At 39.1% G+C, this 19,408-nt stretch overlaps 1 protein-coding gene across 1 annotated transcript; it reads right to left on the bottom strand.

Moving 5' to 3' along the window:
• Positions 1-1,051: 1,051 nt before the first annotated feature.
• Positions 1,052-16,133, bottom strand: CLUL1 (clusterin like 1). Its single transcript, XM_009285648.1, has 9 exons — positions 16,046-16,133; positions 15,012-15,121; positions 13,550-13,698; positions 10,203-10,370; positions 7,667-8,111; positions 6,269-6,406; positions 4,542-4,756; positions 3,242-3,412; positions 1,052-1,440 (listed from the first exon to the last, which is right to left on the bottom strand). Exons 2-8 carry the CDS (start codon positions 15,112-15,114, stop codon positions 3,245-3,247), a joined length of 1,386 nt encoding a protein of 461 aa, XP_009283923.1. The 5' UTR covers positions 15,115-15,121; positions 16,046-16,133; the 3' UTR covers positions 1,052-1,440; positions 3,242-3,244.
• Between the last annotated feature and the right edge of the window lie 3,275 nt (positions 16,134-19,408).

The following is a 19,408-nucleotide window of genomic DNA, read 5'->3' as shown; positions in this document are numbered from 1 at the left end:
GCGCTGAGGCGGGTGGCCTGTGTCCGTTCCTTTGCTGCCCTTGCAAAAATTCCTCGCCTTCATAGCCGCCCTCTCTGGCTCCGCAGGGGACTTGTCTCCCTGACGGGGGACTGTCCCGGGCACCTAACCCAAGTTTGTGCGCCAAACCACACTTGATTTTTCCTCATTCTGCTCCCAGCGTGGTGTCCTCTGAAAATTTTCTAGGTGTACTCTCTCTGTTAGGCAAAACAGACTCCTCTCTGAATACTTCTTTGTTAGTATGTAAGTCAAGCGTTTTGTAAGAGTCACTTATCTCTCAGACAAAGCCCAACTTTCTGACAACTGGTGTGATTACGGGACTTATGACGGCTAATCTCTCACGATGAGGAGCCTGCAAGACAGGCATATATAATGGAGGTTGAATGGAACAGAAGACTGTGGAGTAGAAAATGCTACTTCTCCTTACAGCAGGCAGGAAAACGCGTCTTTCCCACTAAAACAATAAAATGGCCTTTTTCTTGTATAAATGTGTATACTTACTTGCATGTATAGAAGTAAAGGAAGAGGTATGGTATAATTAGGGTATGGTTATTTTTCTATACTCATGTCTAATATAGATGGTTTTGTGCACTGTGAATGAATACAATTTATTTAGCAGAGATACAGTTGGAAATGGTGAATATAACTGTGTGCAAAAAATGCTTAAAAATCCTAGGCTCAGCAAATGAAACAAAATCACCGAGAGCTCTGCTTCTAACTGAGAGATATATCAGTTCTTAACCTTTATTATAATTTGCAAATACCATTGCAAGCTAATGTGTATAATTTAGGAAAAAACAAACATCTTTTCTGATAAAGGATTCCCTGTTAATTATGACTCCAGAGGCGAACTACAAGAAATGCCAAAGGCAGAAGACTTACTCATTACTGCATATTCAGAAAAGTAATTTAATGTACATGATAAACATCAAAAGCAACTAGAAGAAGAAATGGAACATTTTCATTGGAAAATAATATACTACATGCATATGGAAATCTAGTTGATTCAGACTTAGCTGAATGTGCAACATCTGTAGGGACCAATCTTGAAAAGGCTTAAGAATGTGATTGAATTTAAGTATGCAAATAGGAATTATTTGTATGCTTACAGCTGATTATTTCCTTAAATCTTTGCATAACCAGGGCCATAGCTGGTTATCAGAGATTACCTAATTTACAACATAAATAACATTTTATTTAACTAAATATTAAAATGGATTTGAATTTGGTTTTGAATTAAAAGATTTCTACAGTCTTCGGTTGCTAGCTCATATGTCAGTGTATTTACTAAGCAAAATTTTATTTATATGCAACTATTTTAAACATAGTCATTTAACAATTAGCTGTATGTTGAGCTTAGGGGTATTTCACCTGACGAGTATTACTGGATTTCAGGAAGAAAGATTTCACATATCGTCTTTCCTAGGAGAAAAAAAAAAAATTTATTAAACATTTTGGTTTTGGACTGAGAAAAAGATGTTAGAAAAATAAGTATACGGGGAATGTATCAGTGCCCTGCTGTAGAAACATACACGACATAAAAACCAGACTGAAACAGATTTTTTTTCTCTTTTTCCCTTCTTGTAGATCTTTCAGAGTTTTAACTCTTTGCTTTCATCACACGTACCCTGAATCTGTTGTGGAAACTGAACATAAAATGGTACTATGATTTGGAAATTAATGCCACTTACTTTTCTCGGATATGAAATGGCTACACAAGATATGTTGCACAGAAGAATCAGACTAAGATTCAGGCTAAGAATCATAATCAGACTAAGGAAATTAATATTGTCACATTAGGCCTTGAAGATTAGTCTTACATGAGCTGGAATAGTATATATCATCAATAACTGCATACAAATTACAGAGAATTTTGAAGGAAAACTGTAGAGAAACTGTGCTGAACATTTTATTTTATATGTTTACAAATACTTTTTTAAAGTTTCTGTTTTAAATATAATATACATATAATTTCACCAATATTTACCTAATCAAAGTTCATGGTGAGGCTTATTATGTTCTGTCTAAATTCTGCAGCCCACCTCAGCCTCTCTGGTGGAAGTGATTTCTTTCATCTATTTAAAAACTGTGAGTCTGACCTCAAAAGTATAACCAGAGTCAATATAAAATGCTGAAATTTTCTTTTCTTCATCTACTTTGTTAATGTTGAATCCTTTTTACATGCCTCCTGAGACTTCTGTGTGCATTCAGGTCATGCTCTATTTGCTGAGATGAGGATATCAGACACCCATGACCTAAAGAGGAGCCATGTCCAAATCTAGTGCCTCCTCAGAAGGCTGGGGGGACACTGCAGTGATTCACCTGTAGGTCTCACGTCTCTTGTGGCTCTGGCCCCTGTGAGAGTCGGAGGCCACCAGAGTTGTGCACCCCGGAGCCCCCTGGGTTTCCCTGGGTGGCTGGCTAGCCCCACAGCAGCATGATGCCACCTGAAACCACCCCGTCTTTCCTGGAGATTCCCCCTGGGGTTAGAGAATATGAAGCGTTTTTTCCCCCTGCCTCTCTGCCTGGTTCTTCCCTCCCCATCTGGAAATCTCTTAAGCATGGAGAGAGGCCTCTGTGAGCCCCTTCTACAAAAATGGTTACAAGTCCATGAGAAGGATCTTTTTGTGCACGTTCCTACGAGTCAAACTGCGGACACTGTTAACACTTAATCTGAGCAGAGCGCTGCTAATGGGAAAATGTAGTGGTAAGACAGCTCTTTTGAGTCCTGATGCTGATTCTAGCTCTGCAGTCCTTTATCATAAAAAGTAATAAGGAGCATGCTCTTAAACACCACCTAAAATAAAAAACATAATGAATAGTGGTAATTCCAGTTCATTCCTGATTAATGAACACAAAGACATGGTTTCCGATGCCAAGGCTCTAGACTGTGGTTGTGAGGCAATTCTTTTCTGAAGGAACATTTATCATCACATTACCTCATCCCAGATGTTACTTAAAGATTGAGGGTTTCACAGTTAAATAAGTAAAGTCTTTCAGTATCATCATGGCTGTGTTTTGCAGGCTAGAACATTGAGCATTTGTTTTTGTTTTCCGTAATGCTTGTGTTTGTCTCTCAATCAATGTGTCGTTTCTGAGGAGACGGTCTTGAATATACCATGACTGAATCCTGTTGAATCCTGTTCCAACTAAAGTTTATTGCAATGTAAACACCTCTTATAAAGAATTGTGTTCCCTATGAAAGGAGAAGGAATGAACTTACCACTTAAAAATTCTGTTTATATAGTTGCAGTGCTTTCCCAGCTACGTATTCAATGAATTCAGCACTCTTTGGGTCTAAGTTGGGAGGAACTTCAATGGTGAAGGTAGGTGAAGTCAGAATATTCACATCTACCACAGTTTCATTTTTACCAGAGGGATCCCCAGGTACTACCTAGAAGAGAACAAATCAGTACTTTAGACACTACAAACTACTGCGTACTTTCAGTTTTGTTTATACCTACTGTGCCTACTGTCTTTAATAGGGGAAAATTAAATAGAGGAATGTTTTAGACTTGTCTACTTCCTTTAAATTACTTTCTTCTGAAAAGACAGTGGGTGTCTGAATTTATGCCAAAGCTTATTGTAGGCGGTGGGAAGAGCTGACATGGCACTGCAAGACCATATTAAAGAACTGCATGTTAATATTTATACCATGAACTACATCAATAAAGAGTTTCTGATCTCCTAATGAAAACTTGTGTGTGAGTTGTCCCAATAATTTCAAGGCAAAGGTTGTGTGATTCAAGTTATTCATTCCTTTGTGTTTTTCTAAGCCAGACTTAGTTCTGTAGCTTTATTTTTCTAGAGCAGATGGCTCAGACTCGGTTGGGAAAGCGTGCTTAAATATTGCCTGTCCCCTTGTTCCTGACTTTGTGATTTTTGGTGGATTGCACAATCATTTCTTATAAAGTTTTGTAGTAATAGTAGTACATTGGATTTCTGAGTTGGAAGGGAGAATAGGATTTGTCCCTTGCCCAGGAAAATGGATTGAATTTACCTTGGATATATTCTTGTGTGCGAGATACAGTTAATCATGATGTATCTACTGGAATATTGAGAAATGCTGTTAACGATATGCAGCTTCCACTGCAATAACCTGCATAACATTTGCCGCCTTTGAGCTTTGGGATATATAGGTACATAGACATATAGCTAATATTCAGTCATCCAATAAGGATGTGTTACTGACTGGTACAGTGAAATTTATCTGGGAAGGTAATCTGAGGCCAGTCAAAGCTGCTAGTGTCAATTCACTCTTATCAGACAGTGATTCAGGTTAGCCTGTCAGCCATCCATCAGACTAAAAGGATTTAGAGGAAAATAGTTTCTAATCTCTGGAGTTTCGGCTCATCGAGGGATTATCAAGCATGCATAAATTCAAGATGAGTAGGAACTTTGTGTTGTAAAACCCAAACATTACACATGTGCAAACATCCACAATCCCCAAGAGCGTAAGTATGAGCAAAGCTTAGGTCAAAGACAGCACTGTGCAATAGATCCCTTCGGAAGATAACCCTTACCTTAACTATATTGAAAATGTTTTCTGGTCCAATGGTCATATTGGATAACTCAGACACCCACCCAAATCTTTCTTTCATTTTGTTCAACAAGTAGTAAGTGTCTTCTGTATGACGCTGAACCACCTGGAGAATCTGCTCATACTGCTCCCCCGAGAGATTAACCAGTTTAAAGGCTTCATCAAACTTGATGTGCAGTTCGGGAACGTTTGGGCAATCTGTTAGAAAAGACAGCCAGCATGAAGCTTAAAGGAAAGCAGTATGTCTTGTACTTCGTCTTTTCTATCTGAAGTATAGAAAACTAAAAAAGTCTAGCAAGGGGGCATGGTTTGGGTTGGTGTTTAAATAATGCTAAAAAGAAGAGTAATTCTTGCTGACCTATTTTGATAGATTTAGTGTAGGCTCATAATGACTAAATGGATTAATTATCCCATTTGCTGTATTATGATGATTTACCAAGTACTTTAAGGTTTATATCATACTTCATGGCAATGGGTTTTCTGTTATGCTAAACAAGAACTGGTAGATTTTACATATAGCAACTTGATAAACTCCTTATACATTATCTTTTTTTTTAATTGCTCATATTCCATTATCGATCCTTCCAAGTATATAGGTTATTACAAAAAAAGCCCGTAACGTATGTTAGTATTCCTGTTGAGTGTTAAGGCCTAATATTTATCTAACAATAGCTAGACATTAGTATCTGACTAGTATCATCTGCCATGAATTCAGAACTGAAGATTGCTGGTTTTTTCTTTACTAAAATACAGATTTTAAACAAGAACACGAGATTAAACCTATACAAAAATTACTATGGAAAAATTCGGTTTATTCTCTGTCAAATAGGACTGTCAAGGGACACCTTCAGGCTGACAGTACAGTAACCACAGATACAAATTTGTCTCTGTAATACACAGTTGTAGACAAAAATATTTTTAGTGAGATGGAGGTGGTCCGATATTCTTTTCAAAATGTGTCATTGGATCATTAATATTTGCCTCACTGGAGATATTCTGAAGACATTTGGGTTTAAGCATATTCTGTGGCTTTTAAGACCTAAATAATTCTGGAAACACAGACGTATTATGCTGCAGCGGGAGTCCCGAGAGCAGTTCTAGGTGATGCAGTCTGAATTTTTTCCAGGTGCCCATGGAGAGTGCATGCCAGAGCTTTGCCATCTCCTTTCGTACCGACAAGCAGTCCCCTTTTTGTCCTTCATGTCAGTCCTGTTTGCTGACATGGTTCGACAAAGAGTAATTGCAGGCTCTTCAGCGCTTGCTTTCCTTGTGAGGAGCTGAGTGCCACCTGACTTACGTCTGGTTGTCTGCAGAAGTGAGTGTCAGGAGTTTGAGCTTCTCCTCACTTTCTGCTCAGCACTTCTGCACCCAGGCAGGATCGATTACTGCCTGACCTCTTGCTTCTCTGCAGGGTGGCAACTCTTAACAAAATGTATAGGTATTTTGTTATGGAGTGTAGAACTTATCTTTGGACCTCCAGCGGTATGTTAACAACTGAGTTATACTGACACTCTGTGGAGACAGTGGGGAAAGGTAACGGAAGTCATCTGGAATGAGGAACAGTGTTTGGATCCGTAGTTACAGTAAAAACTCAGTGACTGAATGTTAATTCCAAAATATGGAAACAGCACAGCAGAAAAACGACAGCCTCAAAATCTACAAACCAGTGATCAACGCATTACAGAAAAAAATCGGAAAATAGCTATTTACCATGCAAAAGATTGCCTTGACATTTCTGACATCTCTCATGAAACTGCAGGCATCCAGAGGAGTTCTCCCAAAGCTCCCGGCACAGAGGCCTCCGGTGCCCTGACACAATTTTTGAGAACATGCCACTTCTGTCAGCATCTAGAATGAAGTCACAGTATTTTTAGATTGCCATTAAGCTTAGGGTCTTGATAAATATACGTTTGTTACCTACTCTGTGTGCTAGAATATAATTTCTTGCCCTTAATCCAAAATATCTGGCATAAATCCCCCCCTCCAAAAAAAAAAAAGGAATAAAACATTAAAAAGTAGAAGTCAGGAGAAGATACAAATCATGTTTTCTTTCAAGGAATTCATGCCACTATAGTATATTCCCTTACAAAGGCATAGTAATTGTGTATTCCCCACTAATAGCCAAACAATTGCTAATATTATTACATGTTATTTCTAAAACATGCGAGTTCTGATAAGATCTTTTTGACCCTTAGAAGTCAAGATGTTTTATAATCACGTACACCTAGATGAGAGCACAGTACCAAAGCTTATTTCTGAGGTAACATGGGTCATGATACAGGAAAAATGAAAAAAAAAGCTGTTGTAGAATCACTTAACTTTATATTTCCTGATGACCATATAGTGGTTATGTCACCTCCCACTCAGAGTTATGGCATGTCCTTACTGTGATCTCCTTATACATAGGCACCAGCATGTATTTGAGTGATGCTTGTTTTTCTATTTACATTAGTAAGATACAAAGGATAAGGCTTATTTGTATTCTAAAAGTCGACCAAGGGTTGTTTCCTCTATTGAGAGTTATCACCTGAAACCAATGTTATGCCCAGAATTTTTCTGGTCCCTGGGAAACCTGATGGCTGGTCTGTGTTTGACTGGCACATTGCCTACACGAAGCCTAGAACAGGGCTTGCAGCTGTCTGGCAGACCTTAATGTCTTTTGACAAGGGCGGGGGTATGCCTTGATATGTCAGAGAATTACTCTAATTTTTTAGAATTGGTGATATGTCAATATGATATGATACATATCATATCCTGACAATGCTGAGATCAGACCTGTCAGTCAGCCTTATGAAAACCTGCATCCGTCATGAATTCAAGCGCTCCTGAGGAACTCCTGCAAACGCTTTGAAAATTGCCATGAAAGTTGGGCTGAGTAGGACACGTAAGTCCCCTGTGACATTTCTTCGAGATTTCTAGGTGATTTGTACCTTTTAATTTAAGCGATAAAGTTATCCTTGACCCACGCCTGTTTAACCAAGCCTCCAGAGCTTCCGTACCGTATCTCACACTAACATACCTCAAACTGAATCATTAACCATAGTTTAGCAATCCCGAGGGGTTTGATGTCATTGGCAGTGCAGTTGATTTTCATTTTCTAACACTTGCCTTTGGCTTGTTCTGGCACATTTCTTTTATTATCTCTGTATTCATCAAATACTTCGGTAATCACCTCACTGACACCTTCAAACACCATCTTACTGAAATCAAAAACTATCTGTAAGAAGCCAGGTATGCCCCAGCCTTTCTGTGAGCTGTTGTTGTTGGTGGTGTCCTCAGGTAAAGCTGGCATGCTGGGGGACTCATTCAAGTCCAGATCAGACATGAAAAACGTCTGAAAAGACTGGTCAAATTCTTTTTGCATCTGCTTGAAAAAAATGACACTTCTGTCAAATATTGAGCCCATGTCTGATAATAGCTGGGTAAATAAATCTTCCATTTTTACTAGCTGGGCATCCTCTTTCTCAGGCTTTTCATTAAACTGGACGTCTTTTCCTTGATCCTCATGAAAAGTAAAAATGAGTGGAGGTATTTTCCTCAAAAAATCTTCAACCTGTGTATAAGAAAAAGATAGATCAGCTGCCTGACAAGTTATCAGTTTTTCATCTCTCGGGGAAGTGGCTCTAATTTTTCTCTTTCAGATACCCATAGAAACAATGCCCTCTTAATAACTGCAAACACAGCATATTCTCCAAAGTAATTTAAGACACTAGACTCTAAAGAGTGAAAGTACATTGAGTCTGAATCATTAGCTCCAAATCAGATCTGGAGTAAAAGGGTTGCCAGTTGGCCTTTAATCTGTGGAGGCTCAAAGTTAGTATCGGCGTTTGGGTTTCTTCCAACAAACAATTTGGACTTTATCTTGGAAACATATCTGTGGAACTCATGTGCAGTGTAGGGAACAGAAGGCGATTGTTCTCGCTGTGATCTGTAAACACCCTACCCTCTCTCACCCAATGGCAAAGTCCTCACATGCTTGTGCAAACTGAAACCCATTAAAATCAATGAAGCAGCGGCCCCGAGTCTATGGTTTGATGATGGAAGAGACTGAGTGTCAGCTCTGCCTTGCGGAGTTCCCAGTCCCTGGGTCTCAGCCACTGGTTCCCTGCTCCGTCTTTTAATGCACTACCTTCGCCTGAGCAGATGCAATGTTTTGTGGAGCTGCACTTCATGGCAGTAGAAAACTGGTAAGGGTTAAGAAACACCCTGCCGAACACATACACATACAAATACACATACACACATATACCTTCGTCTTTTAATGCACTACCTTCGCCTGAGCAGATGCAATGTTTTGTGGAGCTGCACTTCATGGCAGTAGAAAAATGGTAAAGGGTAAGAAACACCCTGCCGAACACATACACATACAAATACACATACACACACATATACCTTTTTTTTTTTTTTTCAAATCAGATCAGCTGCTGGATCTGACCGCTAGTGCAGCTCAGAGGGAAGGTGAATTGAGAAACAGCACTGCAGGAAGAGCCTAAGCCAGTATTGCCCCTGCTGCCTGTGTGTCATCAGCCACAGCTATCATCTTTGTCCTCTTTTTTTTAAACCGATTTAGGTCACAACACATATCTTACTTTGAATGCTTCAAATAAACCATATAGCTCACTCAGGAAGTTACCAAGAGGGTCAAAGAGACAGTGACAGTGCAGTATATAACTTTTACTGCAATAATTTCAACCTGACATCCACAGACTCTTGAAAGTCCAAGAGATAGATTTGAGGTATCCATGAGAGGTATCTAAAAAGCCAAAAGTATCACCAATAGTCTTAAATTTAATATCTTCCACATTTCTACCTGAATAATTTTAAGAACATGCACAAATGTTAAACAGCTTTGCTCTAAAACGTGTCGCTTCTGAAACACACCACATTTAATTTTTAAGTTACCGTATTTTTCAGTGCCTGAGGATGTGAAAGCTGGGTAATCTGGCTAAAATTTCAGTAATGGTAATTGTGCAGTTTTGGTTGTTAAGCTGCACTTAAAGCATATGCCCAAATAAAAAATGTGATTACAGTTTTGTTAAATCTTGTAATAATAATGTGCCAGCCAGGAAAGCATATTTTCTTTCTGGTAGAATTAGGGGAATCTTCTTTGCTGACAGTTTCCTTTGTTAAAAAACAGTTAAACATTTTAAAGCTATTTTGTTACTTAAAGAGTAGATTTAAAACAAAATAAATATAGGAAAGAATGGTGTTGTATAACTAGGTGATTTTTTTCCCCCATGGAATTTTGCTAACTATATCTACACTTTTAACTGCTGATTTTCAGATAGACCATAAAGAATCTATGTGGTATTTTTCACGAACAGTTACTGAGTTTCTTGTTGCAAGTCCTACTGTGAGAGACAACACTGTGTATCTGGAGTGACTCCGTTGGAGTCAGGGGAATAATCAGTGTCCATGGAGTCACGCCAGGGTGCAATGGAACTCATTTTGGCTCAGTGTTCAATGAATATAATCGCATGTAATCTCTGCCATATAACTTCACATTTCCAGACCCTCCAAATCAAATTAATTTTAGTAACCTGATACAACTGGCAGATCTGGGTATTGAGAAAGTAAGATGTGCTCTCTCTAAAACTGTTAGGTTAATTCAAGAGTATTTCCCAGATACAAAATTTCTTCCTACCTTTCTTCTAAATGTTGACAAACCATGTTTGCAAGTTGTATAATATCTCATGCAGGTACTTTCTAAACAAGATTCACAGTCATCCCATAAATTTTTCAAGGATACTTGACACTGTCTTTCTTCTTCTTCTAATCTTTCCTTTACTTCATCCATAAGTCGCAAGGCTTGCTAAGTAAGAAAAAAGAATCAGTTGAGGGCTATTTTCAGATTAATATTCTAAATACTTATCCCAGTGTTGATCACTCATTTTGGCTATTTATGGTTCCTTTTTTTGCTAATCCCTAACCGTTAGGGTAGGTTGTCTTCTCAGCTGCAGTCACATATGGAGGGCACTGAAAATTGAAAAACTTTTCCTTATAGGGTTTTTCTGATGTCATTCTCTCAGAGGGCACAGCCTACAAAACCAAACGGATCTCTACAGTCTGCCTGGATCTTTGAGGTTATGAAAAAAACCACACGTCTTTCTGTGCAAGGAGCATTCAGCCTCTCACAAGGTCATGTGCTCAATTCATATAATTTTTTCTCCATATCATATCTGCAGTATTCATCTGTTCCACAAATAGCCCTTTTTTGTTGCTTTGCTCTGTTCTTTAAGGGACTGAGATTTCATGAGGCTAGGTCCTTGCCATACATAAATTCTTTCTCTAACGCAGAAATATGTAAAAGTATAGCATTTCCTCTGTTTGGGATTATACTAATCAAATGACTGTAGTGAGGGGTTTTTTTCCTGCTCTTGTGGAAGTGTGAGGCACTCCTTCCATAGTGAAGGGAAACAAGATGCATTTTACAGTGCTGCTTCTATTTACTGGATCATTCTTCCATCAGGTAGAGCACAAAGCTGAGCAGATCTGAAGCAGCATTTTAGAATAGACTTGGCAATGGAAAGACAGAAGAGTTCTTCCTATTGAAGTAGATTGCACATCATTAATTTCATCCTGCAAGTACAAGATATTTTAATAGTTTAGGTTTCCAAACAATGTTCCAAGTTGTTCCTAGGTATGACAGAAACCTTTTAATTGGTCAGTCTTATTCCTTTCTGGCAGCATTTCAACAGGGAAGAGGCTCACAGAAAAGAAAACCTCTGTCAGAATGTGCTTGGTGGAGACAGTAACTGTGGTCTTCATAGTATGTTTATTTTCTGACCTTTCTAATACATTTGTTCAGTGTTTTATGAACTCTCGCAGTGGATGTAAGTTCTGTGTAAATTAAATCATCCAGTAAGAGCTAAAAACTGCGTGGATCATGGGAGTGTACTGGTGTTCCTAAAGTTGTTAGAAAGCTATCAAGTACTTTTTGGCTTGCTGATACAAATACTTTTGTCCTGGTTTCGGCAGGGATAATTTCCTTCCTAGTAGCTGGTACAGTGCTGTGTTTTGGATTTAGGATGAGAACAAAGTTGATGATGACACACCGATGTTTTAGTTGTCGCTAAGCAGTGCTTACACTAGCCAAGGACTTTTCAGTTTTCCATGCTCTACCGACTGAGAAGGCTGGAGGTGCACAAGAAGCTGGGAGGGGGCACAGCCAAACTGGCCAAAGGGACATTCCATACCATGTGACGTCATGCTCAGTACATAAACTGGGGAAAGCTGGCCGGGGGGGCCGCTGCTCGGGGACTGGCTGGGCATCGGTCGGCGGGTGGTGAGCAATTGTACTGTGCATCACTTGCTTTGTGTATTATTATTATTATTACATTATTATTGTTATTATCATTTTATTTCAATTATTAAACTGTTTTTATCTCAACCCACAAGTTTTTCTCACTTCTCTTCCAATTCTCTCTCCCCATCCCACTGGGGGGGGCGGGGGGGAGGAGTGAGTGAGCGGCTGTGTGGTGCTCAGTTGCCGACTGAGGTTAAACCACAACAACTTTAAACTAACTACCAGATGTCGGGCCAGGAGGGAATTTTCCTTCAACTTCATTGAGAGCAATAGTTAGGATCTTTCTATTTTTTTAAATATACAGTAATCTCTGTTTCTCAGGATCATCTGAGCACATGGCTCTGAGCCTAGGCATTGCACTAGGACATTGGAAATTCCCCTGATCCCCTGTACTTTCTCTAAAGCATATTATCATTTGTGGCTTTGATATTTTTCTGAAGATCTGAAGTTTGTAAAGCAAGCTGGGAAACATCTTGTGGTCTGAGGTACATAAAGACATGCAGGGCAGAGCTGCTGGACCTTCCGCACAAAACACCTTTATATAGTTGCTTGCAGTTGCCTCAGTGTGAATTCAGTGAAGCAGGGGATTTCTAGAAATAAGCACTAAGTGCGATACTTTATTCAACACATTGCTGTTGCAGCAGCTCTGGCTTCTGGATGTTACAAAACTCGTGTTCTCTCTCCAAAGTAATGTTTGAGTCCACGTACAGCATTATGTGTGTCCATATTCTTGAGTCCACATACAGACATTAATGTCTCCTTTTACTGCAGAACTTCTGTATCTCCACATGGTGGTCACCATCAGTTTGACTATGCTTAGGCTGCTGCTGGTTACCTCCCAACTGCAGAATGAAATAAGAGAGCTCAAATCTCAAGGAAGGTTGCATCAGATAACATGTTTCACCTTGCAGCCGGGATGGGCTGGGAGAAGGTAACTTGCTATCTAGTGGTAACTCAGCTGAATTTTGTCTAGTGCTCACTCTTTCAGTTTCATTTTAGAAATAGCTTAGACATTCAGCCACAGGGAATCAATAACAGTATGCCACTCAGTTAGAAAGCTGCTATTTCTGAGGTAAGACGGAAACTCTTCACCTCTAGCTTTCAAAAGGACCGCGCACTGGAAGAGGCACCAGTGAGGCAGGCGGTGTTCTTCTTCAGTGCTTTATTCCAGCACAGTCTGAAAGCTTCCCTCAGGGTTGAAGCCTCAGTCTGCCAGGGTCCTGCCAGCAGGCAAGCTCTTTCTTAAGAAATCGGCAAATATAAACTAATGTTTTGACTTCTTCTGAAATGTGAACATCCAGGTTCCTGATAGGCTAGTAAAGGATGTCTTTGGCCCAACTCCTGCTTCCAGGAGGCAGGCAGTGAGAACCTCTATAGAGGTGCCATGAGAGTTTTCTTCCGCTAGTGAGAGAAAGGGGCAGAAGCAGATTTCCTGTCAATCCTGTGACCACATACAGAGATGTATGCTGCTCAGAGTGTACATACAATGTGGTTTACATTCTTCCCAGAAAAGGGGAGACACCAAGGGATCCTTTCTGGATTGCTTATTGGCCTGAGCACAATGGCATGCTGTACTACTTCCAGGAGGTAGGCTAAATCCATGTACAGCCTGCCTCATCTTTGATTAAATATAGCCACAACTTAACAAAAGTACAAACAAAAAAACCCAGATGCACTTCAGTTACCTGTTTTTCTTCACTGCTCTTCTTCAAGGTTTTCATCAGATCTACGTGCTTATCTTCATTTCTTTTCATCATAGTTTTCATCTGCTTAATACCAGTCAAAGCTTTCTTTACCTCTTCATCTACATATTTCTCTCCAACTTCAGATAATACTAAAAAAAGCCAAATTATACAGTGACTTAATCAGATTTTAACACTATCACAAATTGTCATGCACTGATGACAAAGGAGAATGAAACAGCTCGATGTTTCCCTACAGTTGCAGAGCCAAATCTTGAGATGGTGAATGCTGAATAACACAGAGCCAAGACAATTTCCATCAGATAAGAATCTGGCCCAGAGCCTTTGCCAGTGATCAGCTGTGTGTAACTCAAGCTATATACTCGGCTGTCCCACTGGTGATCACTGAATCTCAGAACAGTTGAGGCTGGAAGGCACCTCTGGACATCATTGAGTCCAAGCGCCCCACTCAAAGCAGGGTCAACTAGAGCAGGTTGCTCAGGACCTTATCCTGGGTTTTGGATGTCTCCAAGGATTACTCATCAGTTTTCTAATGACGTAACCTATGTACTTATCTTTGATCTGACAGCAGCCTGTGACACCTTTTGTTTACATTTTGAAAATGTAGATTACAGGTGCCTTCAACCTGCTTTCATAAAAATACAATCTCTAGACTTCTGTGAAGTCTAGATCATAGAGTTTTGGTGAAAGCCCGGGTTGGCCCACGCATTGCACCCTGAAGCTCTGCATGATTGCCTATCCTTTATCTTTATTTGTTCACTTTGCAGAAACACCCTGGATATCACTGGAGCTATACAAAACAAGTAAAGAACACATCACCCTGAGACTGCCAAAAGCACGTCAGTCATTTCTTCCTTTATATCTTTCTTCCCCTCTCCTAACTTTTTGTTTGTTACAGAAATATTATTAACGTAGGCTGAAGCAAAGGAATATTTCATGGCTGATCCTCTTGGCATTCCGATCCACAAAATAAAGCCATGCTTAAAGGTGAGTATATGCAGAATAGCTGCTTTTTTCTAAATTAAGTCATTTTATTTCGATTATTTGTAATAACCATCTTTTCCAGCAAAGTATATAATTGTAGAATAAACATTTTCAAAGATTATTTAAACAAAATAATTCAAAATCTGTTGAATTGAAGTTTGAGTTCAGTTTATATTCTAATGATCTATGAGGGACCAAATAACCTCCAAAAATGCTGTAAATACTTTTTTGTAAGGGGATGCTTATCTGTTAATCCCTTTACTTTCTCATCCTGGTTGCTTTTATCTCCCTGTTGTGTGTGTGTGGATGGATATAGTCAGCTATATGATGGTTTCTAAGCTCCACACATGAAAGCGGATCCTCTTGATGCCAGCGAGTGTGGAAGTCAAAATGCACCAGGAGACTGGAGACCTGGGCCCAGGGGCTTCCAGCACACCCCTGGTAAGAAAAGCATACATACGCTTCAGGTTTTCCCGGAGATTCATTTCGTCCTGCCTTGTCGGTGCACACTGATGACCATTCAGCCATAGCACGTATATTATAAATAGCCAAGAGGACTTCATGTTCTTTCTGTTAAAGAAGCAGGTCAGTGCAGTTAAATGTAAGCATCTTCATGATGCTCAAATGCCTAGGTGTAATGTTTACTAAGTATTATACAAGTTCCCATTAATTTTGACTTTAACTATGGTTTCTGGGATCTATAACATGCACCTAAATGCTATTGTTAGTGAAAACACATGGGTAAGAAGCTTGACCTCCTTTGTAATTATCTATTCAGACTAACTAGATGAATTCCACTGAGTTTGCACAGTATTGTAACAGAATCAGGACATAGATATAAAAAACTGAAAGCTTATGCAGCTCAGTCTGTCCCTTTTCTACCTTGTGAAACACACTAATTACTGATCTCACACTATGTTCTTAGTTCATATTATAAATGCATCCATGCTAAACATTATTGCCAAATTTTAAAAGGGAAATTTCTAGAATGTTGTTCCCTTCCTTGTCTCCAAACATGCAATTCCTTTCATTGTTCTTCAGGATAAGACTTAATATAGCAGACACAATAATAGGTGTGCCAAGAAATTGGCAATTATTAGATCAGTTTTGTAAACAAACACATCAGCAATTGAAATAAATTCCTACAAAATAAGGGAAAGAAATGCCATTTGCTTTATTTCCCTTCCAAGAGCAGTTAGAGGAGAAAGGTTTATTTTTTAGAAATCATGCAACTGTACTTTATAGTTCTCGTCTGATTAAGTGAACACAGTATTTAAGTACCTTCTTGTTAGCCAGCATAGCCTTCTTGGAGATGCAGTTATCAGCTGCAAGTGCATATGTAAATTAAGAGCCTGGATTTATTGATAGCCTGGATTTACTTCTATACAATACTTGCGTATTGTACCTTTACATTTATAGCGAAAGACCAATTAACTTTGCAAAGAAATACAAACCCATTACCAAAGAAAAGTAAAAAAACCCCAACATATTTACCATTAATACTGAAACACCTCCTCTGCAAAATTGCTCCCCGCGTCAGGAAGGGGTCAGGCTGTGTTCTGATCTAATTGCTGGGAGTGTCAGGGATTTTGTCATGTTCTACTTATCTGATGAGAAGGTACTTAATCCTATTAAGTGGACGTTTTGTCATTAGGCTGGAGGATTTTGCATGTATGGGACTTCATGCTCATCTCTCTGGGCAAAACCACTAGGGGGAGCGTTGGGCAGAATTGCATAATTTAATGTAATTTGGATCTGCTATTTTTCTGTAGTTGGTAGCCTTTCGTCTTACTAACTCTTCGGTCGTCTTGCTTTTTACCTTAGGAGACATCTGCAGCATATGTTCTTAGTGAAATTGTTACAATTAGTTTGGCTAAAAATAGCTTCCAACATTTAATCTCTTCAGTGTAGTTTTAGTTTGCTATAAAAAACCACTGGATTACGTAATGGCCGCCTTCGTATACCTTCTGAAGATACAGAAATCGGAAAAAAATGAAGACTCCAGATGCAGGCTGGCATATGAGTAGAGTCTGAAATGAGATAAGCAAATTTTGGCATTTTGTACATCATTATACTTGCTAATGTTTGGGGGGGTTGCCCTATTAATGATTTTCTTCAGTTAATCCATATGTGCAAAATATGTCTGGGATCTGACCTGCATGAAGTTTTGGATACTTTTAAACGAGATATTTAAATACTAACAGATGCTTGATATAAAATATAGGCAAGTATTGTTAGCAAGTCATGTCCCACCTTGTGATGTTCAGCAATAATACTCCCTTGAAGTCAAAGAGGAGACGGGGAAAGTAGATGTCTGTAGCTCATGGTCTGTAACAGCAGTTTTAAAACGTCCCATTCTTTTTTGTTTACCTCATAGTAATTGATTGTTGGTTTTGATTGATGGTTAAGATCTAGCATGATTAATGCTGCTTAGGCAAAAGATTTGAGGGTTTTATTTTTAAACACATTATCAGGAAGAGTGGAGAACCCGTTAGCTCTAATGGGCACTGCAAGTCCTCAATTTGCATTACAAATTAAGATAGCTCCACTCTTATTTTCTGAAAATGATGGAGGGAAGGGGAATATGTTTTTTTGGTTTAATATATATGAATTGCTGGCTCACTGGAATGCTGCTAACTCCTTGACCAAGACTCATCAGTACACAAAACCTTTCAAGTTCTCTTTTGTGGCAATACCAAGCAGGCACCCTTGCAGACTTCGCAATCCCCTGGCCAGACTGTTTGTTAAGCACCCCTGGGGCTTGGGCTGAAGTAAAAGGAGCAGGCTCTCTCTCTGGGCCTCATGCTTGGCTCAGGATAGAGAGTAAATGGAAAATACATTTGCACAAAGGAAGACAATCTATTACAGACACTTGTGAAATGTGTGTTGTTAGCCTACATGTGTAATGAATCCTAACAAAGACTTCAATCTTTCACTGCAAGGGTTTGCCCCTCATTTTTGGCATTTATCTTTGCTAATATTCATTTCATAGCAAAAGTTACTGCTGGCCTTTCTGGACCTGAGTTGATATAGAGAAAGCTTTACTTGATCCAGAGTAAAAAGGGCAGTTTCAACACATCACCCATAGTTCACAAGAATTTGCAAGAAAGCAGGCGGTCTCAGCCCTGCAGGGAGGGAGAACAGCAGTCCTGCCACAGGGTGGAGAGGCTGGAGGCTGCCTCTGGCACAGATCCCACCGCTTATTTTCAGAATTGCCCGTCTTCTGAAGGCCTCTGTGGGTCTCTGGTCAAACACACTCTTGCACCTTGCAAAGTCAGTCCTTAAGGGAAATCTGTACCGAAACTAATGCTGAGACACGGTGTCCTGGTGGGTGTCAGGCTCCTTTTCTCAATTCAGTTGATTTTGAACATTGCAAAGTGTGTTGCTTTGTCTTAGATGTTATTGCTCACGCTTTATTATAACCACTATGTAACCACATGGAAATAGGCATTATTATGTATGTCTATTTCTTTTTACAAAAACACCAAATCCTAATTCTTTGCTCTCATATTATTTCATATGTATCTAATGGCTGAAGGAGGAGGTCTAAGGAACTTGAGGACAAAATTGTCTAGAGCTAGTATGCCTGTTAAAGTTAATCTTGGGCTTAAATTTAACCTTTGAATTGCACTTAGGAACCCAACACTCTGGAAATCTTTTCCTCTCTCATTTCCGTTTTGAATTTAATGAAACAAAAATCTCACCAATTATGCCTTCAGGTTTCATATCAAATACCCACTCTCTTTTCTTTTAACATTCCAAATCTGATTTGCAGTGACCTATTGTGGAGAGCTCCAATTTTTATCTCAGCTGCCATGTTCAACAGTTCCCTCTTCATATTTTATTTTCCTCTGAATTTGAGTGCTTCGATCAGCCATAGTATGCCATGTCACAACATTGTACTGACATGTTCATTTTTTCACAGTCTAATACAAGCAGATGATTCAGTGCTCACTGTTGCTGTTGCAAATTATGAGGTACTCTTCTAATATTGAATTATACTGGAGACAGTCTGAAGAAGCTCTTGTGAGCAAGTTGTAGAAAGTGTCTTTTTCCCCACCCCAACTGTTATTCCAGTATGGCTATATTTTAATTGAAATTAATACATATATATTGGAAAAAAATAAGGAAATAGCTTGAAAAGGGATTTCAGTGAAAACAGGCTTTTTGCAAGACACTGATAAATTGAAATGTAAACAATTGTAATGATACAGATAGACATTGATCTTGAACCTGGCTGAACTTGAGCGATGAGAGTTGTAGCTGCTTTGTGGAGTTGCCTTCTGTCCTGTTGGATGACCTCCACAAATGTATAACATTTTTTCGCAATGTACTGTGACTTCTCCCTTTTTGTTGATCCATTCCACCTGGCAGGATTAAGCATCAAGAAATATGTTGAAATGGAATTTCCTGTGTTATACATGAGCCGTAGGATTTTGTTCCAGTTATATATTTACACAATTATTTGCTGTTTGGAAGAGTTGATTCCTACTGTGTATTTTCACATTTCTTTCTGAGCTAGGCCAGTCATATAATGATCAGGCTGAAAATACCTGTACATATTTATAGACTCTGTGAGTCATGCAAAGTGCTACATACTGACATTAAATCTCTTGATACTTTTATGAAATAGTCCCCAGTTCTACAAAATCTTAATTAGCTTTATTTGTAAGCATACCATTAGTTCCACTGATTTCAGTTGATATTAAATCCTAGTGGGGGTTTATGGTGTAATTACATGGCTAATCTAAAGCATACACAAAGCTTTGCTAACAGTTAGTATGGGGTTTAAGGCTATTGAACTTTTGTTGTATGAAGTTTGTTTTGTTTTGTTTTTAATCCTTTCTAGTACTTCAG

Source organism: Aptenodytes forsteri, unplaced genomic scaffold (genome assembly GCF_000699145.1).
Source record: "Aptenodytes forsteri isolate BGI_AS27 unplaced genomic scaffold, ASM69914v1 Scaffold23, whole genome shotgun sequence".
Classification (NCBI taxonomy): Eukaryota; Metazoa; Chordata; class Aves; order Sphenisciformes; family Spheniscidae; genus Aptenodytes; species Aptenodytes forsteri.
This window is presented reverse-complemented; position numbering and strand designations above follow the sequence as displayed.